The sequence below is a fragment of the Manis javanica genome, chromosome Y, assembly GCF_040802235.1.
Source record: "Manis javanica isolate MJ-LG chromosome Y, MJ_LKY, whole genome shotgun sequence".
Lineage (NCBI taxonomy): Eukaryota > Metazoa > Chordata > Mammalia > Pholidota > Manidae > Manis > Manis javanica.
Genome location: NC_133175.1, coordinates 1,094,376 through 1,121,461, shown reverse-complemented (window position 1 = coordinate 1,121,461; position 27,086 = coordinate 1,094,376). Strand labels below are relative to the sequence as shown.

Below are 27,086 nucleotides of genomic sequence, written 5' to 3'. Positions count from 1 at the left end.
TGCTGCCCGCAGCCAGCTGGGAATACTCTGGCACACAGGCCCCAGGCTGCAGCTTTGCCGACAGCTGCGTTTGGTTGCTTTCCTTTCATTTTACTCATATTATATATCCTGCCTTGCAGGTCTGTGGTGATTAAGAGAATTAATTCAGAAATTTTTCTTTGCTAGTTTTGTAGGAAATTGTGAGATTGATTTGGAGATCAACCGGTATTTTTGTAGAGCTGGTGTGCAAAGCATACAGATAAGAGTTTTTGAATTTCATTCTTCTAAAATCTCTCTATGCTCTGTTTAAGAAGAAATCTGTGATGTTTTTATTAACTCAATTTCTTTGAATTTGAGTTTTTATTTGTAGGTTATACTTGAGAGAAACCTGAAGTCAAATGCTCAGAAGTTGCTAAGACAGTCATGCATCTGCATCAGCAAGTGGCCTGTGGAGTTGTTTTCTATAACATGTTTTGGTTTCCTGTTTGAATTCAGATTCATGGTACCATGTGGGTGATCCTGGAACCATTGATTGGATACATGCCCTTGGTGGGAACTTTGTCCATCTTCTTCCTTAGGAAGCCAGTAAGTCAACATTTACTTCATCCTTATCTTCTGATTCCCTGACAACAATATGTACATCTCAGAGTATATTAGGTGGAGAACAGAGTTCTGTCCTTAATGCACTTCTTCCCTGATGCATGAGTCCTGTGGCTGTTTTCATTCCTCTCTGTGTGTTGATTGAGGGCCTTGCTCTTTAGATGGACAATATTTTGATGATTATAAAAATAATTTTTGTCACAGAACTGTTCTCTCAGAGTCTAATTTGTCAGTAAGTTGGGCGTGCAACTAGACCCACCCAGCCGGACACAGGTACCATTCTCATCCTCACCACCAGGCTCCTGAAGCCCTTCCCACAGACCACGGTGGCCCCATTTTGCATTGCCACCATTTGTGGTGTGTTTAATGAACTACAAAGACAGAATACTGTTCTTAAAAGTTTTAAAAGTCATAAGGATTTTTTGACTGAGTTATAACACTTCGCTAAACATAATGTTATTTCACATTGTTAAATACATGTTCCTCCATTTTTTGTTATAAGTGCTCATCACTCATTATTAGCCACAAAAATGAGACAACAAAAATGTCACACCTGCCTAAACTCACCCTCGCCAAGAGTCTCCCCTCCCCTGGGTGGCTCCTTACCAGCGAGGCTGCTCCTCACCTGAGCTCCTGCAGCCTCTGATGGGCTTCCTGCCTTGGCTCTGTTCTTGTAGACATCACCACTTGGGCGACTTCCTGAGGCCAGACTGGCCCACTAGGGGCCCTCTCTAACTTACAGACAGTCACTGTAGTCCAGATGGGGTCCCTCTTGCCAGCATTACCCCATGTTCCAAGCTCTGGGAGAATTACAGCCCAACAGTGGTGCCAGCCCCATCTCCCCTCACCTCTGCCTTCTCCGGAGGGCTGTCCCAGGAATTTACGCTGCCTTTCCCAGCTGGCCAGCTTTCTCCTTGTTCACTGAACCAGGAGTCCTTGCATGATGGCACATTTGGCATTAACTCTTCTGAGAGCCATGACATGTCTTCATGTAGTTCAGAATCTGTTTCTCAAACATCTCTTCACAATATTCCACTTTTCTAACCTTTGATGAGTCCTTTCTGGAGGCAACATTAACATCATGTAGTTAAAATGGGGTGTTAATTTGTATAATTTGATTCAAATAACAATTCAAATTATTTTTGGGTTTTTAAATATGGGTTTATTTTGACCACAGGTTAGTAATTTTTCTATATAATAACACAAGAATTATGTCACCACTTTGTTACCACTGAAATCATTATTCTCACTTGCTTTCAGTTATTTAATTCTGAATGTATTGTAACTACAAAGCATGTTAAAATTCAAAAGCTATTAAGAAACCTCTCTGTTTAATTTATTAAAACTTTGAGAAATGAAGAGATCCATAAAATATTTAGCATGCCAATTGTTTAAAAGTCAATATGTTTAAAACATTTCCTTTATTAATGAGTATGAAAAACTAATCTTTAGCAAATTGCCAAGTCTTTTTAATTTACAAAGAATTTTTAACAGTTTAAACATTTTTTTTCTTTCAGTTCAGAATGTAACAAAATCCAAATCTTTAACTGCCTCAAAATTTAGTAATGATTTTACTTATTTGGCTCTTCCATAGGTGTATTTACTTTAAAAGTTACACTGTAATGTTAACATCCAAATGAAATATTACTTTCAGAAAAGGAAGATGGTTCTGTGCAAAGTTCAGAATCATTCATTTCCTTATATGGGAGTAAAGTCACTAAACTTGTGCTTTGGACAGAAGCAAAATTTTTTCAGCTGCTTTCAGCTGGAAAATATGAGAACAGAATTCACTGCTGGCTGCCAAGTTATTCTTCACCCACTGGAAAATATAGCTGGAAAGACTTGGGGGTTTCTTGGCTATCCAGATGATTTAGAATATATGAAACCTTAATTCATTTCCCTGCTTTCTGATTTGTTTAGATTCATTTTGATAATATGTTACTAAAAACCTACAAATTTCTGGAGCAATGAGCCCAGTAGGATGGTTAAGTGACAAACTGAAGAGACTTGTGACCTGGTTCCCACCTCAGTTCTTTCTTTCTCTTCTTACTGTGTGCTTTGAACAACTTAGTTAATTTCTCCAAGCCTCAGTTTCCACATCTGTGAATGGGGGTTACAGAAGGACCTACCTCACAAAAGTGGGTATAAGGCAGGCAGTAGAGTGCCTGGCACATAGCAGGGCCTCAGATTTTTAGGAAATCAAATATTTGCTTACATGTAGATTTAGCATTCTGGTGAGGTCCTGACATCAGAAGTCAAGTCCTGGCAAGCGTAAAAGCTTGGAAGAAGGTTCCAGTAAGGACCAGGACAAAAGCTTGGGTGAAGGTTCTGGGAAGAGCCAGAACAAGCCAGCGTGTGCCCTTGTCCATGTCCCAGCTGCTTGTGTGTGCTGACTTGTAGCTTGGGAGTGACCTCTCACATCCCTTGGGGTGCCAGGTTGGAGGTTGTGTTGGTTCTGTCCCTCATGCTGAGTAAACCAGTGAGTCCAGGAGGCTGTCCCCAGGAGAGGAGAGGTCTGAGGCTTGCTCCACATGTGTGTATCTCAGGGGTCCTTCCAGCCAGCTCCCTGAGACATGGATTGCATTTCTCCATCTGTAAGGTAGAAATGACATCTTCCGTTCAGAGGGATGGTGAGGACGTAAGTCCTGTTATCTAGGACTGCTGCTATGAGGTACCTGAGGCAAAGGAGGGACTTTATAAAAATGAAAGCAGATATTGGTGTTTATGATGCCTATGGAGTTCAGAATTTGAAAGCACTTTGACAGTCTCTCATGCTCTCCCACTGTGACTGGCTTCCTCTGGTCCTCCTGTCCACATACCAAAGACAAGGCTGTCAGTGCCCCCGAGGGGCAGTGTGTCTTCTGCCTTCCCTTCCCTTCCCTGCTTGCTGGGCCAGAAGCAGACCAGCCTGCCCTGGTGGGAAGCTTGCGGTTTTGAATCGGGCTCCCAGGAGCCGACCCACAGCCCTGGGTTGGGGCAGCAGTGAAGTGGAGAGGCAGGGCTGTGCGGCTGGGTCCCCGGGAGTCCCCTGAACCAGAGTGGGACCCAGACATAGACCACATTGCAGTGCCAGGGGGCTTTGGGGACCAGGTGTTGGTCGCCCCAGGTTGTCATTGTTTCTGGGCCTATTCTTGGGGAGAAGGGGTGGGCATGAGTTCATACTGATATTTGCAGTAAGTTTATGCTTCATTTCCCATATGCTGAAAGATCTCAGTCCTTGAGAGGTTTTTTTACATTATTGCTTTTTAGTTTTGGTCTATCCAAAAGAATCTTGATTCTTCTACTTCATATTTATTTATAACCATCCACTTCCCAAGGGATTTAGTCACTTTTGTTACTCCAGCTGCTTGGATATTTGAGATCATGCAATTTCACTTAACATTTCTCCTAAAAATATAATCAATTGTGTTCACCCATTTACATCTACTTAATGGAATTTTAGTCAACTATGTAGGAATTATTCTAAGATAAATAACCGCTACAAAAATGAACAAAAGAATGCAAATGTTGAATGAATGGATGAAACATTTTACACTAATATCAGGAAAATGAAAATTGAAATGCCATTTTTTTAAACTTCCAGATGAACTGACTTTTAGTATCTGGTTTTGGTGAAGGTGTAAACAAAGGACATTTCATACACTTGGTGGGAATATAAATTGATAATTTTTTTAGGGCAATTAGGCAACATCTGTCAGCACAAAAAAATGAGCATATGTCTTTGACCAAACCTCCATTTTTAAAAAAATTGTAGTTGATATGTAGTTATTAGTTTCAGGTGTTCAATGTAGTGATTTGACAATTACATAAATTTGGAATGTTTACCAGCTGTAACCATATAGTTACTATAGTATTGACTGTATTCCCCACTCTGTGCTTTTCTTCCTGTGACTTATTTATTTTGTAACTGGAACCTTGTACCTCTTGAACCCCTCATCCTATTTCACCCATGCCTCATGCTCCCCTCTAGCAGCCCCCAGTCTGTTCTCTGTATTTGTGAATCTGTTTTTCTTGTTGTGAGGCTTCCATGTTTTGAATGCTAGTCTCGTGCACACATAACATGTATGTAACAAAGATACTCACTGAACCATTACTTAAAATAAAAATTACACATTTTCTAAGTGCCTGTCAATAGGAGAACAGATATATAAATTTTTATATGACTTCACTGGAGGAAACTATGACGTTATTAGAAAATAAAACAAAAACAAAGGCCTCTTTCCATGTACCAACAAGGGACAATGGCCTTGACGTTTTACTGAGTGATAATCGAGATGCAGGGCAACATTGTGTCCTAGTCCCTTCCACTTATATAAAAGAAAATCCCTATGATTTGATCTGAAGATCAGAAATAATTTACTACTTAATATTCTTGCCTTTTTAAAACCAGCTTTTAGAGGTTAATTGGACCTGACTGAAAGTTCTCCTTGATGTACCTGGACTGAAGTAAGTGTGTTGCATCCCATGTTCACTGGTGGGGGTGGTGTGGTTGTCTTCAGTGTCATGAGACAACACAGAATAGTTGGTGGGCAGAATCCATGCCTGCCCTACAGGTTGTGAAGGAGCCATGGTGAGGCTGCGCTGGCTCTGCCCCATCAGCAGCTTGGATGCTGCTGGGGTCCGGAGTAGTGGGGCCCTGGGGTCTACACTGAGTTGCTCACACTCCCCTTTACTTTTTTCATCACAAGGCATCTTTCCAGCTTTGGCGCTTTAAGAAAATAACAGCCTTTTAACATCCTACAAGTTAATTTAGATTTGGTTTTTATTATTTTCCAGAAAAACAAAAAAACTTTAAAAAGCAAATGTTTCAAAAAAAAAAGTTTCAAAACTAGCCTTTTTTGGGTTCTTTTCACTGTCCCTTTCCTTTCTGCCCTCTCTGCCTTTAGCCTCCCCTGTGTGGAGGGCAGGTTTAGGGGCAACCAGACCATGTAGGACCCAAGAGTCAGGTCTGTGAGAGACCCAAAGCTTCTGCATCGCATCTGCTGGGGTCCTCTCATTATTCTGTAGTAACTGGTATCTCACACATGGGGAGAATTTACCCTGGTAAGCGTATGGAACCATGAAGGGCACATCCCTGTGTGATAGAAGCCAGGTCTTCCAGTTTGGTTCTGTCTGTCCGCCTCACTTGGCAGAGGGACTGTCTGCAACAGCTGTGCTGTTTTTGCATAATAAATATGTACATACATTCTTTTTTTAAGGTATTGATATACACTCTTATGACGGTTTCACAAGAAAAACAATGTGGTTACTACATTCACCCTTATTATCGAGTCTCCCCTTTACCCCATTGCAGTCACTGTCCATCAGTGTAGTAAGATGCCATGCAATGCCTACTTGTCTTCTCTTGTACATACATTCTTAACACAAATTTGGTCTCGCTCAGAGGTTTCTAGCAAATGAATCAGATATGGTGAACCCTATTATGAAAGTAAATATTCCTTTGGGAAATCTTACCCCAAGCTTTATAAAATGAAGGTCCATGTGCTGTGTTAAGGGTTATCAAGCATCTATAATGCCTGAGTTGCTCACTCCACCATGAGTTTTAGCTGTCCCTGCTGCTTCCCATGAAGAGCCCCACATTGAGTGCTGAAGGCTTAAGAAGGGCTGAGGTGATGATGGAGACAGAAGTACAGTGACAAGCAGGGTGGCTCCCAGGGACAGAGAGGACCGGACACCACAGGAAGCTATTCTGGCATGATGGGGAGGTGGCAGCACGTGAAGACGTGGTCAGGACACCCTGTGGCCCTGATGAGTCCCCCTGGCACCACATAGTCAGGGTGGTGGCTGGCTTGCCTCCACGGCAGCTGAGGGATTCTTGAAAACATGTCATCAGCCAATGGATTTCCGCTTGAACAGATTTTTCAATATAAATAAAACTGCTGTTTTGTGGGGATGCCAGAAGTAGGAATGTGCTTGGCGTTAGACTGAAGGGCCACCTCTGCTCTGGGCATGCCCAGTGCAGTGGAGATCCTCCAGGCTCTCCGGAGTGCTCATGTCTGTTCAGCTGCCTGTTCATAATCAGAGTAGCATTGTCTATGGGGTGTGGTTTGTTTGGTCTTTGTATTTTTCCTGTCTTAAACTGACAAGTCCTAAGGTAAGGCCCTATATGGTCCCTGTATTTGAATGCCCAGCTTAGGTAAGTGTTCAGTTATCACTCAGTGACTCAGTGATGGAGCCCTTCACTCTGTCCCAGTGGACATTTTTATGTGCACAGTTACTTTATGTGTGTTAACATGTTTAACATCTGAGAACTACTGGCAAGAAGTAAGGTGGTTTTAAAGCTTTGCAGTTGGGTTAGAGGTGTTCTTTGGTGCCCCAAAACTTCAGTCTTTGTGCTTTCCCACATGTGGTCACTTACACACTAAGTCCCCTGTTTGCCCCAAATAATAGGCAGAAAATGTATTACAAGAGCGTTGTGTTCTCAGCCGCTGCAGTTTTATTCCTGTGCTGAGCTCTGTGCAGTGGCATGTGGTGTCTTAAAATCACTGTTCAATACCCAGATAAGTGGAGGAGAACGACTGAGTGCTCCTTCACTGAAAACTGTGCATGTGTAATGAGAGGGCGATGTAGTGTGATACAGTGAGTATGTGGATGTCTGTTAGGATATTCTCTGCACATTTATGGATGTTTGGAATATTTTATGTGAAGAAATTTAGTGAATTTTTTCTTAGTTATTCAACATTAATCACTGATAAAGCTATGTATGAATGTGTGCAGTGTTATTTAGGACATCAGGAAGTGTAGCCAGAGTAGTACAGTTTGTCCCCAGGATAAATCCTGCCTCATGGTCACCACAGCTGAAGGATTGAGCTGCCAGGATACACTGTGTGGGAGACATCAGACCCCTCTGCCCTGTGAACAGGTTGTCTTGTCACTTGAGAAGTTTACTGTTAGGGTGCAAGGTTGCTGTGTCTGATGGTTTGTTCTTTTTACCTCCTGCTTGACAGTGGTTTATCCAATACTATCATTTTGGACATAATATCAGACTATCTGGTGCTTCCCAATCGGATCACCATTCCTCTTGTCAGCGAAGTTCAAATAGCTCAGTTGCAGTTTCCTATACCAAAGGTAAGGACGTCTTTAGCATCCATAATATGCACAATAGATGTGCAGTAACCTTTCACCTGCATGGTGTTGTAACTTTCTGTTTTTCTCTCAGCCAGAAACCTTGCCACATGCATCTTGGTGTGGTAAAGGTAGTTGTCCTGCTGCACTCCTGGGAAGTTGGCTTATGTGCACCCAGGACCCGGAAGCTTTCAGAGATGCCATGAGCCTCAGAGGTGCTAATAGGGCCTTGGTTCTGCAGATGGACCTGTAGGTCCTGGGGGACAGCTGTAACAGCAAAGTCTCTGCCTCACAAAGCACACTATTTGTATTTATCAAAATGTAACAGCTTAGTCTGAGTGGTAGGGACTTCATTTAATGACCAGCATCCCTTTTGTGACACGTGAGAACACAGTGATCTCAGGGTCATTCAACAGGTGACGTGGTGGTGACATCTGTGGTCTTATGGCTCCCTGGGGGCCTGAGTCACCCTGGGGTCAGCAGTGACCTCAACTCAGGGCATGTTGCCAGCATGTCTGGGCCTGTGTCCTCATCTGTGAGCCAGGGCAATAGCTGGCACCGCAGTCACCATCTCTGGAGTAAACTGAGTCACCTCATCCAGAGGGTGTGAGGACTGTGGGTCAGGGATGTAGAATTACCTCTGCCAGCCTCAGAGGAAGGCTTGGAGCAAATGGGCCCCACTGGTTAGCAAGGGCCTCTCCAGCTGAGCTGCACCCTGCCGAGTGTGACTGGGGGCTCCAGAGTGGGACCCACAGCTTATGCCACCAGGTTGGAAGGTGTTGAGCTGGTGGTTACGTTTGCACCTGAGGTGGCCATTCATGACTACCCCCAGGCCTGTCACTTTGCCAGGTAAATTAGATGGACACAGTGCACAAGCCAGCAAACACCCACGAGCACTCTTGGATTTCTGAGAAGTAAAGTAATGCTCCAACTAGTTTTCACCCAAATTAGTTATGCTCTTGGCATTCAGCACATTTAATTGGACATTCCTATGAGAAAGGGATGTCTTTTACCTTGAGCTGTGATGCTTATTTATGAAAATCCAGGGATCCCTTCCCTCAGACAAGTCCTCACACACTTACAGCCTCCAGCCTCCAGTGCAGGTGGACATGGAGCTGCCCTGCCCAGGTTGGGTGTGAGCCATAAGCATGTCTCTAGATCATGGAACTTCAGACATGAAAATATAAGCAGAAAATTTGTGTTAAACGTTTTAAAGTGTATTTATCTGTAAAAGCATGTGTTGTGTACTGATTGGGTCAGGAATGTTACCCAGTAATTCTTTTAAAAGGTTTGTAGGAGAGAATGCTACCTTACTGAGAGGCAGGCAGCCTTACTGCGTTTGTTTGACCATGAAAGAAATATGAGTGAATGTCTTTTATTTTACCAGTTAAACAACATTTTAGGGAAAGAGAACTTGCTTAATGTCTATGAGTGGTACATATTTATAGATACTGTTATCTATAAAGTAGGTCTAATGGCAGCATTTTATAGGATTCTTCTAAAAATTGAATGAAGTAGTTGGTGCATATCAAGGGCTTAATATGAGGTCTGATAATATTAGTTGTCACTCACCATGGTACTGAAACATAGGCTTACTTGATGACCTGTGAGGTTCTGCCTGTCCTGGCTCCGTGGGCTCCAGCAGCTGCACAGGATCTGGGCTGGGTGGCTGGAGGCCACAGGCCCCCATCCCCCTCCTTGGCTGTCAGACACCACCCTGTGCCTTCATCAGCTTCCCTAGCACAGCACCTGATGCCTCACAGACTTACACCCTTCTTCACTGCACAAGAAAGGCTCTTCCTTTTATTGGTCTGCACTGCGTTCTCATCACGCAACTGCTGGTCCATGTGTGTAATGAACATTGAGCAGCCCCATGTTTGTTCCTTTCAGGGTGTTCTGAGGATACACTTCATTGAAGCTCAGGATCTTCAGGGCAAAGATACTTACCTTAAGGGGCTTGTCAAGGGAAAGTCAGACCTCTATGGAGTTATTTGTGTTGGCAACCAAATCTTCCAAAGCAAGGTCATCAAGGAGAACCTCAGTCCAAAGTGGAACGAGGTGTATGAGGTGAGTGGGCCCAGTGGTGTCCTGGTGCGCCCTGGGCCCTCGGTGTGTCCCATGGAGTGTGCCAGTGTAGGCTGGAACTTCTGTCCCAACCTCACAACATTTCTTGTCATGCTGACATATAGAACAGTAAACCTTAATCCCATAAAGCTCACAATAAATAATTGGTAAAACGTTTTTGATAATGTGAAAAATGTTTTAAGTGATTAATGACATATAAACATGTATGTAATTAGATTAATTTTATACTGTTTTGTAAGTTTTTTCTTAATACATCTGGATGTCTCCATGTCTATAAATATAGATGGACCTGATTTCTAACAGCCACTCACTAAATAAATACCATCGTTTCCTGCCCCAGTAGACCCTAGCTGTTCAGATCGGCATTGTAACCTACGCTGTGCGATTGTGGGGAGTGCCTAGTTCTCTTGGCCATTTTCCCAAGATAGGCCCCTCAGAGGGGAGTTGCTGCATTAGAACACTGTCCCTGTTTGAGAAGAATGCCCCAGGACAATGTGCCTGGAGTAGTTGGTGTGCTCACAGCCTGTCCTCACCAGCTTCCCACCCGCCTGGGCCGCCAACTCTCCTCATTTCTGAATGGTGGTAGGTGGGCGCTGTGGTTGGCCCATAGGAGCACTTGAAAGGGGGCCTTCAGCTGTAGAACAGAGCCCCAAGCCTGCAGGAGGCTTATGGCTGCCATCCTGTGGCCTCATTCAGAAGTAATGGCACCTGCCCAGCGAGACATGACCCCTGAGACCCGGGAGCAAGCACAGGGGACTCTCTGGGGCGGTGAGCTCAGAGCACGTCCTGGTCACGGAGCAGGCTGTGTGGCTTGGCAGTGAGAAATCAGGGTCTTTAAACTGCTCCCCACCGAGGAGGGTACACCCATGTTCACTGTAATCATCCTCAAGATGCAGCATTAGGGAAAATGTGAAATAACTGCTAATCATTGATTTTCCAGGCTCTAGTTTATGAACATCCAGGACAGGAATTAGAGATTGAACTCTTTGATGGAGACCCAGACAAGGATGACTTTCTGGGAAGGTAAATCCTTGGCGACTGTAAGGAAGCCTTTTTCTAATAATCACTCTTAAAACTGTAACAGCTTCAAGAGGAGGTCTGTGTACACATTGTATGCATTTTTAAATGGTTCTTAGAAAGATTTCTTTCATCTTACACTTCTTGAAACATGTTTGTTTTTTCCCTAAGTACTTTAACATTTAAATAAGAGAGGGAAGCTTCTACTAGGTCTCTGTTGGTGGGTCTCACCAGTCATGTAGCCATTTAAACTAAGTTGACTAAAATGAAACAATTTAAAGTTCACTTTCTCAGGTGCACTTGCCCCACATCAGTGCTTGGGAGCTGCGTGCAACACTAATGCAGTTCTGGCCTTCACACTGAGGCAGCTTTGCTCTGAGTGCAGGAAGGGGTTTTAAAGTTCTTCAGTTTTCTGGGGTTTGGGGGTTGGGGGGAGAATGGTAATTTACATTGTGCCTACACATTGGAAAAATATTGATCTGTTTACTTCCATTGAACAACTGTACTGCTGAAGAGAATGAGCTTATAAAAAATACACTTTAAGCTAATCTCTATTATTTAATGATTCTTCCTAGCAAAAAAGATACAGAGTAGATACATTGGACGTGTTTGACCTCATCAAGAATGGCCTGTAGATTATGTGTGACTCGAGAATTCATGAGAGAGCTTTGCAAGGAGCAACCGGAAGATTGTAAGATGGTAAGCAGAGCAGTGAGCAGAGAGGGGTGCATTCTAGGGGACCATGTGTGGCTAGGTGACCTGCAAGGGGCCTGGAGCCTGCTCTCACAGACCAGGAGAGGGTGTGAGGGTCTGACCTGAGACAAGCTCCTGGGAGCTACAGGAAGCGACAGGAGTGGAATCATCTGGTCCTTTCTGTGTAGTTACTTTATGTATGTATGTTAACACTTTTAAGGTCTGAGAAATACTGGCAAGAATTAAGTTTTAAAGCTTGTTTTAAAGTTGGGTTTAGAGGTGTTCTTTGGTGCCATGAAACTTCGCACATGTGTGCTTTCCCATGTGCACCCATTTGCCCCAAAGAATAGGCAGAAAATATATTAAAAGTACATTTGTGTTCTTAGCTCACCTCTGAGCTTCTGGGCAGGGGTAGGAAGAGCATTTTTTGCAAGAAAGTAGGATTATTTAGGGAAAACAGAGTGGGCTGTCTGAGAAATGCTGAGCAAGTGGCTGCTGTGGGACTTAGATACTGGCCTCAAGCTGAGGGTGGAGCAGAGCTGGGGCTGGGGTCCCAGCACCCCAGGTGCTGAGCCACGGTGCTGGGGTATATCCAGCAGGACGGCAGAATATCCATGATCACTTAAGGCACATCGTAAGTAGCTACATTGTAAACAGCTGGGAGGAGCAGACCAGTTTTTATACTCAGCCTCAGCTTTGCCAAGCCCAGAAGCACACTGCTCTCCTCACCTCCTTCACTCCTGCCTGGCTCTGAACTCCAGGAAGCCTTTCAAGAAGTCTTTCTGGATAAACTAGCATTTTGTTGCAGTTCTGGAGTACTTTTCATAGACATGCTTGAGATTGTTTCAGTTGTAAGAAGTGTGTCCCTGTGTTCTAAAGTTGTGTTGTTTCTGTAGTCTCATGATTGATCTCGTTGAAGTTGAAAAGGAGCACCTTTTAGATGAAGTAAGTCTTTTTGGAGAGTTCTACTATTTAGCTGTGTGCCTGCCCTGCCTGCCCACGTGACCTTCTGAGAATTTAACACTTGTCTCTGACATATTGAGAGTATAGGCCTTTTCATAATAGCAAAGCAAGAGAGAGAAGCTTAAGAGCCTAATAAGTATGTATTGACTACCTACTGTGTGCTAGGAATTCGTAAGGGTACAGGGCAGAGACCCACAAGAAGTAGCTCTAGCTAGCATTTAAACAGCTGGACTTAATGCATTGCCCAGTGGATGAGAAACTGTTCCATGAACAGCACCTGCAGATGCAGTGGGGGCTGACAGCAAGCAGACAGCAAGAAATGCACAGGGCATTGCTACCAGAGTGAGTATGAGACTCAGGTAGGAGAGATTAAGCCCCAGCTCAGGGCGGTCTTAAACCACAGTGCATGGCATCTGTCTTTGTTCATTATTTTGTGGTTTTTAAGCTGAAACAACAGTATATTATTTTTTAGTTAACATAATGATGAATAAAAGCAACATGTTTGCTTGTTTGAAAATTGAAATCTAGTATTTGGGACCCATGTGGTGTTATCTCTTGGCTCCTATGTTCTGTTAAAGCCCTTACGTAGAAGCCAGCATTGGGTGGCACTAGCAGACACCCAAATCGTGTGCGGGTAGGGATGAACATCATTTCCCTCGCAGGCATCTGGTTAGGATTCAGTAGATTAATGTACATGAAGCAGTCAGAATAGTCCCTGACCAGCACGTTCACAGACACAGGGCCCAGCCATGCCATGCAGGTCACCAGGGCCACCCGTTCACTCAGACAAGAGCAGAGGCCCCACTCTTGGCGCTGACCAAGGACTGGTGCCGCAGCCAGCAGTCGGCTGTCACATTTGCAGGCCGACTCAGGAGAACTCTGCTGACCTGCCCCTTTTTCCACAGTGGTTTGGCCTGGACGAGATCCCCAGGGGAAAGCTTCCCTTGAGGCTGCAGTGGCTTATGCTGGTCCTGGACGCGTCCAGCCTGGACAAGGTGTGTGCGCTGCTTTCCTGAGACAGCAGCCACTGCTGGGGCTGAGATCACTGTCTTTCATTTGTGTTGATGCTCCACTAAAAAATTACAGCAGTGTTTTGATTATTATACCATGTCACTACAGTAGCAGGATGGATAAATTGAAGACAATGGAATTTTTTTTAAAGAGACACTCAGGTCATTCACACCTGTCTTACGAGATCTTCAAGTTTTGCCATGCTTGATATAGTACTTGGATTTGGAGAGCAACCAGTTGCCTGCATACCGTTTTTTATAGGATTTTGTCTTTTGAAAGATACTTAATGTTTTCATTCTCCCTGTAGTGCATATATGGAAAGGCTTGTTTCTCTACTTCCCTTGCTCCCCTGGGAAGTACAGACAATCAGGTGGAGAGAGTCTGACACCACGTGGAAGTGCACCTGCTGAGGCTTCTCCCCTCCTTTGCAGGTGCTGGCAGACATCAGAGCTGACTAAGACCAGGCCAGTGATGGTCTCTCCTCCTCCTTGCTGATCTTGTGTTTGGACTCGGCGAGGAACCTTCCAGTAAGTAGCACCCTGGGGTGTGCTGGGTGCCCACCAGCTGGTGGCAGATCCCACTGTACTCAACTCCACTGTGTCACCTATTTCTGTTGCGGTTTTCACTTCATTCCAGCCTGAAGGCAGCAGTGGACAGGGACACATGTGTACTTAGTGTGGTCTGGGACTCATACGTATCTTCTGTAGGGGGTGCTTATGGATCTTACTAATTTCTCCAGGATGCTCAGAATTATCTGTACTGTGGCATGTTTTGCAAAGAAATCTCCAATACACAAAAAAGGAGTATGCCTAGCATTTAGGGAAGAAGGTAGTCTATAGAAAGTCACTGATCATTAAATGCAGTTGCCTAAGGACAGAAAATGTCTCAGGCTCAGGAATGAAATGAAGCACCTCTGGTGACAGACCAGAGTCCATCCTGGATGTAGCATGGCTCCCGGGATGGCAGGAAGCAAAAGGACACACACGCTGCCCCTGAGCCCCTGTCGCTCACACGGCCCTCAGCCCAGAGCGTTTGCACCAGAGCTCTTCTGCTCTTAGAAAAAGCTGCAACGTGCAGCTCGTGCAGATGATGACCATAACGGGGAAGAAAAGCTCCCTGCTCCTGTCCTGTGCAGCCTGCTGTGACCCCGCTCTTTGGGCGAAGCAGCCGTGGGTATTGTGTTGGGATGGGTTTTGAGTGCCTGCCACGCATTCAGTAGTGCACCCTTCCTGCTTTACTTCTGTGTGTCAAAGGCCAATTTTCTTGAAAGAAAGACTACTGCTACCAGATGCAGGGTGTCTTCCCCTCATGGTGGTAGTGGGTGCTAATTTTTGGGGACAGTCTCTGTGTCCTCTCCCTTCGCTGCTTCGATGAGCACAGAGCATCTTGCTGGCACTTGGTGCTTCTGCATCCAAGTGTTTCATGTTGGGTTCAGCCAGGCCTCACCTGACTGTGGCTGGGCTGTTGTGTATTCCTTGAAATACACACCCCAGTGATAGCACCTTCCAGGGTTTTAAAATTTTGCATGACTGGGCTTTGCTCAAAAGCAAAGTAAATATACTTTGTACATTTGTACATTTTATTTAAAGGTTTTAACAATTAAAACCCAATTGATTATCTTTACACCCTAGAAGGATGTGGTTGGACTCCATGTGATTGTATATAGACATACTGTACCTTTCAGTGAAACTTTCTTGACTAGTTTTAACTTAATTAAATTCTTAATTTTTCTTAAAGTATTACATTAGCCTTTTGGACAGTCTTCCAATCTGAAGTCTGTGACTATTTCTGTTAAAATGACAATTTGGGGAAAGATGTTTGGGGGGTTCATTATTGTTTAACCTTTCTACAAATTTCTTATACAGTAGAACCTTCTGTTTTTAACCACAATAATGTTTGCTCTAGAGTCTTTATAATGCCTTATGGAAGTGAATTTTTTGAACATTTTATTGGCAAGAAAGGATTATGCATCTCCTTAGAATTGAGTTTTCACATTACATTGAAATTTGAGTTAGGTCATGTAAGCAAAAAGAGAAAAAGTGAGTTCATTTGCCTCTATCGAAAGGTCACTGTACATGACCTGTGCTCTGGTTGCCAGAGACAAAGGTTCCTCATTAAACTGCTGCCCTGCCGGTTGTCTCAGATGGGCGCGCCTGCCATCTGCACTGCCTGCACCTCTGTGGGACCGTCTGTCTTTTGCACCCCTGTTTATTAGAGCTTCTGTACACTCATTGACGACAACCCACCATTCTTTGCTTTCTCCTCCTGTTTCCACTTTCCTAAGAGTATATACGAGGGAAACTTTGGGTGTGGCTACTTAAAAGAGAGGTGAGTGTCGGGACTAGTATTTTGTGAAAATACTGCCTCAGTCTATAGACCACTGTTTGTGAGTTCTCCAGCGTTGCTCTTCCTGTGTGGTAATGGAGACTGCTGGAATGTGGACTGGGACTTCTAACCACCCCCTTGACAGTAGGATGACGAGGCATGCCTCCTGACCCCTGCACAACCCCAGTCACCATGTGGTTCCATTTGTGCCTGTTCTGTGACACCACTGTGACCGATGTTGGTGGTCACGTCTGACAGTGAGATGAACACACCTAGTGAGTCACAAAGAAGCTTAGTTCCAAAACTGCTGCTGGCCTGTAGAAAGATAAAAAGAGAAATTCTGAGGAAAAATGAAACCATAATGATTGAAATTTATTTCCTTGGGGTTCATCTCAATGTGAGATGTAAATATTTTGCGGCAAGCTTTCATAAACTTCCATGATCTACATTCTCCTCCTGACCAGACACAGAAGTGTCAGGGCTTCGCTTTGCTTGAAGTCCTAGCTCTTCCCCTGGGGAAGTGAGGGTGGAAATCCTGTTTCTCTGAGGACCTTCCTTCCAAATTGTGCAGATTTTCCAGTTGCTGCTAGCCCTCACTGCTTAACCAGGCCTCCTCAGGGAGAAAAAACATGGAGTTTACAGCTCAGTTCCTCTAAGGAGCCTAAAGATTCCATGGAGGGGGCTGTTGAGCATTTCTAACCTATATTGGGGAAGCTTATTTTGACCTCTTGTGCCTCCCCAGGGCCTTGTTCTGGGTACTGTTACTCATGCTTTTAGCAAACAGATAATTATTCTGGGGTTAGAGGAAGCCACCAATGAATGGCTCAGTGGTTGGTCTAGAAAGTCATGCTTCATAGACTAATGAATCATGTGACTCAATAACTAGTGAGATTCTTAAAGCTCACTTGGTCCTCGAGTCCAATAGTGGTGGTGCTTTGCATTTCTGAAGTGTTCATTTCTACTTTGACACATATTCTTAGTCTACTCCTATTAAAAGTAGAAGGGGCAGCAAATCTTGAAGAACAGGTGATTTGCCCCATTTTGTGGATAAGACAGTCAAGGCCCTGCAGGGCTGGGGAGCCATGTGTCGCACCAGCAGGCGGTGGTGACCATCATCTTCACTGCCCTCCAGCACCTGTTTACAGCCTTTTTAAGGCAAAATGAGGTCAGTGTGCATATTGACAGCCTTTTCTATCACTAAAATGATTTTCTATTTCAGGTACTTCTCAATACACAGTTGCATTATAAGCTGCTCTAAGTGACAGTGTGACTGGTACATACACTGTTAGTTGTCTCCAGTATCAGAGAAGCAATATTACTTTTTTCCATTCTATAACTATTCCTGTTAGAGGAAATATTTCTGACCTTGTGTCAGTATTTTTTAAATTGCTTTGTAATACTTAGCTAAGACAATGCTGGGTTACCAAAACTTCCACATTATCAAAATCACATACTTGCCTACTCACATGTAGGCATCAGCAAAACGTTCTGTAAAATGAGTTTGAACGGGTCAGTTGCCCTTTTTTTCCCCATCAGTGTTCGCTATGAAGTTAGATCACTGCTTTCTCTACCTCCTCCAAAGACTGAGACCATTCTCTTTCTAGAGAGGGTTTTGGACACTGCCAGCCCATTGCTCTTTTAACCTCTTCCTACTCAGAACTGTATATCCAGTATGAGTGCATTCCCACCAGTGAACTCTTAGCATGGCAGGACTTGCTCCCATCCTGGAATCAGCCTCTTTGTATTGTGGACTCAGCATCTGCCCTCCTCTCGATCAAGTACTAGGCTTGCGTTTCAGACTGGAGCACTGAGGGTGTGCTCTGACTCCCAGTGGCCCGCTTTAGAATTTTAGGCTTACAAGATAGCATGGGTTTGCTAAGCACTGTCTGAGGGCTCAGCTTACACAGCCCCTTCAGTCTCTGCCGTCATGATCACTTTTCAGGTAAGGAAACAGCAGAGCTTGTGGGTGCAGAGTAGAGACCCAGGCTTTGCTAGTCAAGTAGAAGAGGTTGGATTGGAGCTCAGCTATGTGACTCAGAGTCCATATCCTCACCCTTCCTGTCTACTCCCTCCTAGTGTAAAGTGAGTTTATTATCACTGCATTAAATTTGTAAGTTCAGAACGCTGTGTGTGGTGCTTCTCTGAGGTGCGTGGTGTTCATGCTAATGCCTGCCTGCCCATGAAGGGACTGGTTGTGTAATATGAAGACCCTTCTGTGTGAGGGTGCCAGGTGAAGCAGACGCTCAGGTGGCTGTCACTGCTTCCATTTGTGGTGAGTGGCCTGCGGGTGGAAAGTGCAGCAGTGCCTGAGGCTTCATGCTGACGCTGCCAGTGACCCTGGGGGATGCAGCCTGTGAATTCTGGGCCTGTGCAGCTCTGCATGGCCTTACGTGCTCATCTCGCACCCCTGACCCCACACGTGGCTTCTGATCTCCTTTTGCTTTAACTGATGCATATTAGAATATCATGTACGTTCACTACACGTCACATCTACCCAAACTGAGCTTTAGGAAGTATTCCTGTGACAGGTGAAGGTTGTCAGCCTAACCTGCCCAGGCCCCCCAATACACGTGTGGTGGGCCCAGTGTTTCAGACCTGGTCTGCTGCAGGGGTAGCCTGGGCCGAGCGTCAGTGTTAACACCAAGTTAATTCCTTGTGTCAGATGCTTGACCTTACCTTCCATGACCCTGGAAGGCATGAAGGCCAGCTGTCCACCTACTTCATTATAAAATATCCTGCTAAACAATAATAAAATATAACACAGTTTGTCATTTGAAGTTAATTACAACTAAAATGATCAAATCCTTCATCTTAAATGTTAGTACTTGAAGGCATTTGCAAAGTTTTAAAAATCAACAAAAATAGGGCCTACAGGCCATAGCAGTAGAACTTTAAACCCAGGAGGACCTTTTGAAATTGTCTGTTCAGCTTCTGCATTTTGTACTTGGGAAAGAACTGGGGGCAGGGTGGGGAAGGCCCATGCCTGCAGCAGTTTTTCATGAAGAGTACAGACTTCAGCTGGGGGGAAAGTAGTGCCTGCTTCAGGACAGGGTCTGCCCAGAGAGCCATGTGGCCCTTTCCTTTGTACTCTGCATAAACCTTTAGTGAGATATGGTGGATGTCTTAAGTGCTTATTCAAACAAAGAAGAGCAGATAGAAACCTTCCCTAAAGTGTCACGCATGGGTTTTTCAAATCCCAAAATGGTGAGAGAGTAAGAGAAGAAACTGTAGAGGAAAACCAGATGTGTCATGTTCATAGGTTAATAGTTCATCTCAGGAAATGCCTTGGGCATAAGAAGAATTTTACAAATGATTGTCATTGTTTTTTTGTGTAATTCTTTTGGTTTTCTTTTAAAGATGTTTTGTTTGTTTTCATCGATTTTCGTGTCATCAACCTATGTCGAGGCCTCATTGCATGTTTTATTAACTCTTGGTATACTCATTTTCTTCTGACTTGAAAGAAACAAGGTATGCCTTCAATTTAATCCTGATGTCTTGAAGAAGGCTGCAGTTCAGAAAACTTTAAAGTTAAACTAATAGTTTCCCTTCAAAAAGTTAAAACATATTGAAAGAGATGATGCTTTGGTGCTCATGGGTTTGCTATGAAGTGCCCCTCATAGTCACAGAGTAAGCAGTATCTGCTTGGAGAGAGCCTACTTTTGTTACCCAAGAATTCATACGTAGAAGAATTTAAGTCAACTTTGAAGATGAATTTTATAAGACACAATATGATAAATTATACCTCTGTCCTGTTGGCCTTAGGTAGCAATATCTAAGGTCATTCTACATCATCCATATTTTAATTGGATTTGAGTTTGTGAAAATGGCGAAATAGAAGTTGTACCTAAAATATGAATCAATTTTTAGGTGATAATTTCAAGGCATACCTTGTGCATTGTGACTACCCGTTTAAAAATCACCTCTTCCAATATACTGAGTCAGGGCCATGTCTGAGTCAGTGACTCCTGGCTTTTGATGCTGCCAGGTGTGGGTGACTAGCCTTAAGTTTCATTAAATGAGGTATATTGGAAACTAAGCTCCACTCCTTAAAATGACATGACCATGTATTTTCTGGTGAAATTGTTAAGAGTTTTCTATGAATTACAATGCTGTATTATTTTTTCTCTGATTTCATTTAATATCTTAGGCTTAAATATTGGGGGCAGGGGAGGTTTTAAATTGTCTTAAGAAAATTTTATCCAAAAGAGTCAGGATGGTATTTTTTAATCAGGTTCATGTAGAAAAACAAGTTAAATTTCAAAAATGAAGAACAGTTGTTGCCATGTCCATCCCTCAGAACACTTGAAGGAGCTCTGTCAGCAGTCTCCTCTCCCTCTCTGATACCCGGTGCTCACTGAGCAGCACGCTGTGATGATTAGAACACAGGCTCTGAAATCAGACAGCCTGCATGTGAATCAGCAGAGCTCACCAGTGTGACCCACTTGACACAGCACAACGTTCAATCCCTATTGATAGCATGGAGGCGATACAATCCTAATTGGAGTATAGAATCATAGGATAATATGTGTATTTTAGTTATTACATTTTCTCATTTATGTTTAATAACAAAGTTCTGGAAATGGCATTATTCCCATTTTATACACATGAAAATGGAGGTTCAGACCATGGAATGTCAGTCTTGTCATCAGTGGTAAACAGCTAAGCTTTTAACACAAGACAGACCGACTTAAAAGCTCATACTCTCATTATGCCTTGGGTCTCTGACATGTGCTGATGATGCATTTTGAATATCACATCATGGTAAAAAACACAGTGATTTAACTGTTTCATAGAATCTAAAGTGTCATCCACTGTAAGATCCACCATTATCTTCTGTACCATCAAAAAAGAAAAAAGGTATCAATTAAGGTTTATTTTATGCTTTGAAAGAATTTCTAGACCTTGGACACATTGTATGGCACCCACACATGCACACACAGGAGAATGTCAGCAAAACAGATGGTTTAAGGCAGAGACACTCTGGCACTACTGCCTTCTGCCTGAGGGCAGGCGCACATAGTCATCCTGGACTATCACCATGTTTCCATAGGTGGTGGAAAGTGAAAAAAAAGTGTGTCTTAAAATTGAGAAGATAGAGTAAATCTCTAGGAATGAATGGCTACTTTTTCAGAGATGATGCCTTAACAGTCAGCCTCTGTACCAAACTCAAAAGTGTAAGTTTAAGCAAGTGGCTGTCTGTTCCCCTCCAGTACTGATCCTTACTGATTCGGTACTAATTCTGCCTGTGGCTCCACAATGAGAACCCCTCGAAGACCCGGCTGTGACTTGGCCTCACTCTTAACTACAGGGAGGCCCTTTGTTTGAAGGGGTGGTGCTCAAAGGAAACTTCAGGCTTCTAGTATAAACAAAGAAGGAGAAAATATTTAGGGGAAGATGAGCATTCTCTGCTACAGAAGTCTATATAGCCTTGGGTATTTTTTAACAGTATTTACTTCATTTTGCAGAGTTCATTCACATCAAAAGCAGAAACCAGACAGTAGACTACCACAGTGTGTTTGAGCTAGTGTGTTTTATTCCAATAATCATATGAATTTGACACCTTTTTCTGTCACTGCTGCAGTGTTGAGGATTGATTCTAAAAATTTTCAACTAAAAACATTTTCTGTGGCCTTCCAATTAATTGCCACCAACATATATATTTAATTGCATGTTCTTGTGGGGCTAAGTTATAAATAAACCTCATATCCCATTATGTTGTTTTCTTCTGTCGTGTCTGTGCTAAAGTATGCTTTTTATCACATTTTCTTATTCCTGATTTTTCTCATTATATTTATATCTGCTTCATTTAATGCACTTATAGATTGATGTTTATTCTTCCAGTCAAAATTACTTACCAGCTGGTAAGCAAGATATCTGATAGCTACATGTTTGAACAGAAGGTACCAAGTTAAAAATATTATATTGTGTCTCTAACACTTTGTAGTGTTTTATTATTGCAACCAGGGGACTGTTTTGTTCTAATGGAAGTACAGTTGACATGTAGCAGTGCATCAGTTTCAGGGGTACACCATGGTGATTCACCAGTTAGACACATCATAAAATGTTTGTCATGCTGACTGCAGTCCCACGTGTCACCACACAGTCACTGCAATAGTATTGACTAAATTTATATGCTGTGCATTATAGCCCCATGACTGACTGACCTTATGATTCAAAGTCTGAACCTCTCAGTCCCAGGGGATTTTTGAAGTATTCACTCTTTACATTTGTCCATTCTCATATTTTTCTGTTTCCACTTACTGCACTTTATTCATTTTGTTATCCTAGTAAGATAAGTTTGAAAGCTAGAATTAACATTGAAATTTTTCATATTTCCATTTGTCCAGAGTAGCTTGCTTTAAAAAAAAAAGACATTAACATTTTTAAATTGTGTGCAAAAACCAGCTTTCTTAATTTACTTTATGGTAGACACAGTTATGGCTTTGGGATATGCTTAGCAGTCATTTCTGATTAAAGTGTTCCCAGATGTCCCCTATAACTGAAGTAGCAGAAGTCAGTAGAAGTGAGTGTTACTGAAGGATAATAACTGCATTTTTTGTGAGCCCCATTTCAGGTGTATGTTTCTTATTGTGTCTTTTTGTCTTTAGACGGTCAGGGAAGAAAATGAACAGCAGTTCAAACCCTGTTGTCCAGATGTCAGTTGGGCACAAGGCCCAGGAGAGCAAGGTAAGATGCCAGTGTGCCGATTTGGATGGCGCCACCATCTCAGGTGGGGCTGTTGCCAGGGTCAGAGGGAAGGGGGTACAGAAGTCCAGCCACTGATGTATCTTTCTTTTGTTTTCTCTAATCAGTAATTTCATAGACAACCAGCTACTTAATTTGGGGAAAAATATATTGATCGTTTTTTTAAATAACTTAAAATGACTTATGAATATGCTTTTGCTTGATTTCATGGGTAGGTGACACGGGATCAATTTCTAAGTTTTCTTTGAATGTTCTGTAAATATTTTGTTTAAAAGACAACCACCAGTGCTTCAAATTCAACAAATACAAATTATATTCAAGAATAAAAGGCATTAATTTAGAATAAAATTGAATAAGAGGCCTTGTTGGTGCTGTGGTACGTTCTGCTCTCCCACCATGGGAGGAAACGTTTTGGGAACAAGTAAAGCTACAGGCTGTTCTCTTTGAACTCGGCGGGAGCTTCCTGTCTTGCAGCACTGCGAGGCCCTGGGGCACAGCAGAACAGAGCCTAGCCTGGGGCAGGCTTTGGAGGTGGGTGGGGGTAGGTGGTGGGTCACCAGTGATCAGCTCCGTAACAGCTGATTTCCTGACACAGTATGCTTTGGCATGTCTCTGCACAATATGCAACAGAACTTGCTCGGTAAATGTATGTCTTGGACTTTAATTAAAGTCGTCCTAAGCTTCCAAGCACAGTAAATAAGTAAACAGTACTGGCCACCCTCTTCCACAGAAAATACCACAGAGGTGACATTTCAATATTCCTTCCAGATTCGGTACAAAACCAGTGAACCTGTGTGTGAGGAAAGCTTCACTTTCTTTGTTCACAATCCCAGGCGCCAGGACCTTGAAGTTGAGGTATTATATTTGCGTTTTGTAATAGATTTGTTGAGAAAAAATCACATACAAAGAACTGCATGTAAAGCAGCCAGTATACAGACCCATCACCAGAATCAGCACATCTTTGTCAAACTTATCCCAGAGTATTTCATACTTTCTGATACTGTAAATTTTAAAAATTTGCATCTTTCATTGATTGCTACTAGTATCTAGAAATGCAACTGAATTTAGTATGTTGACATCAGATTGTAAACTCTGTAAATTTACTGGTTCTTGTAGCTCTTGATGGTTCCTTTGGGATGTCTTCTGGCTGGCTCCCCATTTCTGCACAGAATGGCACTTGGAGTCTGATGACTTGTACTCCATTGCCACCTACCCAAGCCCCTGGCCTTTGACTCTGATGTTTCACTCGTGTTTCACCATGAAGCTGATTCTTGAGAACTTTTCTTCTGCTCCAAGTGCTAGTTTGATGATCGCTTTGGTCATGAATGGATGTTGATTTTCTCAGAAGGCTTCTTCAACTATTGAGATAATGATATGGTTTTTCTTTTTAAGTTTATAATTATGGTGAAATACATTGTCTATTCTCAGATGTTACACCTTGCAAACTTCATTTGGTTTTCAAGACTTAACATGACAAAACTTAGCAAGCAAACATTTATTTGGAGAGAACCCGGACTTAGTCATGACGTACTACCTTTTTATGTGTTCAATTTAATTTGCTAAAATTTTGTCAAGAATTTTTGCATTTTAGCCATAAAGGGTACTTGATCTGTAATTTGTTTGCTTGTAGTCCCTTCTCCTGGTTTATATACCAGGCAGTGCAAGCCTCCTGGGATGAGTGGGGAGTGTCCCCTTCATTGTCTAGGAGAGTTTGTGTGGAACTGGGTGGGTTTTGCTCACATGCTTCTCTGGGGAATTCACCAGCAAAGCCTTCTGGGCCTGCTGTGGTTTCTTTTTAAGAAGGTATTTAAATACAAATTAAATGCCATAAGTAGGTACTGATCTATCCAGGCCATCTGTTCTTCTTGATGATTTTTGGTATTTATGTCTTTCAGGCAGTTTATCTACATTACTGCATTCCTTGACATGCACCATCCGTGGTACTCCTTAGCATCATGGAAAGGTAGAGACCTCCTCTCTTGCTTCTGAGGGAGTATGGCCTCTTCTTTTCCTGACCAGTCTGGCAAGAGGTATAACTGGTGAGAGGTTTAACAATTTTATTTTCTTAAGAACCAGCTTCTAGTTTCATTGATTGTCATTGTCCTTCTCTGTTTGCTTCCTCACCGATTTCTCCTCTGATCGTCATTATCTCCGTTCTTCTGCTCACTTTGGGTTCCATTTACTTCTGTTTTCCTGGTTTTTGAAGGTGGAGGCTGGATGTGAGTCCTTCTCTGACGAGCTGGGCATCTGGCTGACGGGGTCTTGAGAGCTGTGGTGGCCACATCCCATACGTGCTGATTCCCTGTAGCTGCTTTTTCATTCTTCTCAAAATACTTAATGATTCCCCTCTTAGTTTCTTTCTTTGACTCGTGGGTTACTAAAGATCTGTTAGTTTCCAGGTGTTTGGGGATTTTTCTTCCTATTGTTCATTCTATCTGAACTCCACAGTGGTCAGATTACATCCTTTGTATGACTTGAATGTTAAGCCTGGAGGCTGGTCGCCCAGAGGAGGGCCTCTCGGTGCACGCTCCATGTGTCCGGGGAAGCCTGCTGCTCCTGGGTGGGCATTGCGTTCCACGAATGCCATTGAGGCCAAGATGGCTTGACCCTGCTGCTCAAGTCTCTGTGTCCTCACCGTTTTCTGTCTCCTTGTTACATCAGTCACTGAGAGTGTGGTGTCTAAGGCTTTAGCTTTAAGACTGAATCTGTCTGTTTCTTCCTCTCAGGCCTCAGTTCTTGTTTCATGTACTTTGGCCTCTGTTACTAGGCACATAAACCCCTAGGGCTGTTCTGCTTGCCCACCAATGAGCCGTTCCCTTCATCATGTAAAAGTCCCTTGTCAGTATACTCTCAGCTCTGTGATCAACTCTGATGTTAATATATACATTAATTAATATATTAATGACCTTTCTTGTAATTGGAGTTAGCACAGCTTATTTTTCCCATCCTATTGTTTTCAACTATTTGTAACTTTAGAATTAAACTAGGTCCTTACAGACAGCATACAGTTAAGTCTTGCTTGTTCATCTAATCTGGCAGTCTCTTACTTTGCATTTTGGCATCTAGTTCGTTTCCATGTGCTGTTATTGTTGATGGGTGGTGGCAAATCTGCCAGTGTGTTATTTGTCCCATTTATTCTTTATTCTATTTTTCTCTTTTTTAATGCTGATGTCTCTTGGGTGAATTGAGCACTTCTATAATTCATTTTATCACCTCTTTTGCCTTATTCACTATACCTCCCTGTTTTGTTTTTATTTTTCTTAGGGGTTGCTCTAGAGTTTATGGTAGTCATTTTTACCTTAAGTAGTAAGCCAGGTCTCAGAGAGTACTAGAACCTTCTGTGACTTACTTCTGCCATTTCCTCTCTTCCACACTTTGTGCTGTGGTCCTGTTTTACTTGTGCATGTGTGTTTAACCCTACAACACATTTTGTTATTTTTGTTTTAAGCAGGCAGTTGTTTTTAAAGAGCTTAGAAAAAACAAAGCAGTCTTTCCAATTTTGCCACACATTGGCCCTTTGCAGTGTTCTTCCCTCCGTGGCATGGATCCCAAGTTCCTCATCATGTGATTTTCCCTTGCCTGTAGGTCTTTATCAATTCCTGTGGGTCTGTTCTGAATTCTTTCAGCTTTTGTATGTCTGAAAAAGTCTCTTTCACCTTCATTTTTGAAACATATTTTCACAAGATACAAAATTTTTGGCTAACGGCTTTTTTTCTTCCACTTTCTTCCATCTTGCATTGTTTCTGATGAGAAGTCTGCTGTTGTTAAGTTTGGGAAACTTTTGGCCCCTGCTTCCTCACATTTTCCCCTCTTTACGTGTCTAACATGCTACCAACCCCATAATGTGATCTTTCATCTCAGAAGTAGGATCTGGATCATTCTCCCGAGTCTTTCCCCCACACGCTCATGTGTGCTCGTGTGTCTGACAGCTTTTAGCACCCTCTCACCAGTTCTGTCATCTGTGTAACTGCTGGATCTGCTTCTGCATGTGAGTTTTACCCTCATTAGGAGTCACACAGTCCTGTTTCTTTGGTTGCCTGATAATTTTTCATTGTAATTTTACATTCCAGAGTATTAGGATTTTTGTATTCCTGTGTGTTTTGGAGATTTGTTCTTATTAGCAGTTGAGTTACTTGGATACATTCTGTGCCTTATGAGGCCTGAGCTAAGCTTCACTGGGCAGGCCCGACAGCTAGTCCTGCAGCCCGTGGCCTCACTAGTCTGATGCTCTGAGTGTTAAGAAAATTCTGCCCTCTGTTTGGAAAGGATACTTCCTGCTGTCCTTTGTGCCCTGGGACTTGTCCTTACTCCTCCTGGAGCACCTTCCCTGGCCTTGAGCAATCTGTTCCTGCACACATCTGAGCAGCTGCAGACACTCGCCAGGGCCTTTGGTGCTCTCTGTGGGGCTCCTCCACACTGGGGGACCACTGGCCTCTGTCTGGGGCCCTAGTACTGGCCATAGCGTGACCTCTCAGCCAGTGCCATACCAGTGGTGGAGCTCCCCCACTTGCTCCTGCATCCTGTGTCCAGTTCCCTTTGCTACCCAGTCGGAGACCTCTCATCTCATGTCTGCTGGGTGTTTTTAAGCTAATGTAGGATGATAAAATTCATTTCCTGTAACTTGGTCATAGCCAGAACAGAAG

At 43.2% G+C, this 27,086-nt stretch overlaps 1 protein-coding gene across 1 annotated transcript in view; it reads left to right on the top strand.

Moving 5' to 3' along the window:
- LOC118967661 (extended synaptotagmin-2-like) overlaps positions 1 to 27,086 on the top strand; it is a 52,630-nt gene that overhangs the window by 18,157 nt on the left and 7,387 nt on the right. Inside the window, 12 exon segments of the mRNA XM_073228274.1 lie at positions 166 to 244; positions 475 to 564; positions 4,970 to 5,025; positions 7,527 to 7,647; positions 9,535 to 9,711; positions 10,670 to 10,752; positions 12,336 to 12,384; positions 13,308 to 13,397; positions 13,845 to 13,940; positions 19,207 to 19,265; positions 22,347 to 22,425; positions 23,212 to 23,298. Of these exon segments, the coding sequence (XP_073084375.1) occupies positions 166 to 244; positions 475 to 564; positions 4,970 to 5,025; positions 7,527 to 7,647; positions 9,535 to 9,711; positions 10,670 to 10,752; positions 12,336 to 12,384; positions 13,308 to 13,397; positions 13,845 to 13,940; positions 19,207 to 19,265; positions 22,347 to 22,425; positions 23,212 to 23,298 (1,066 nt within the window).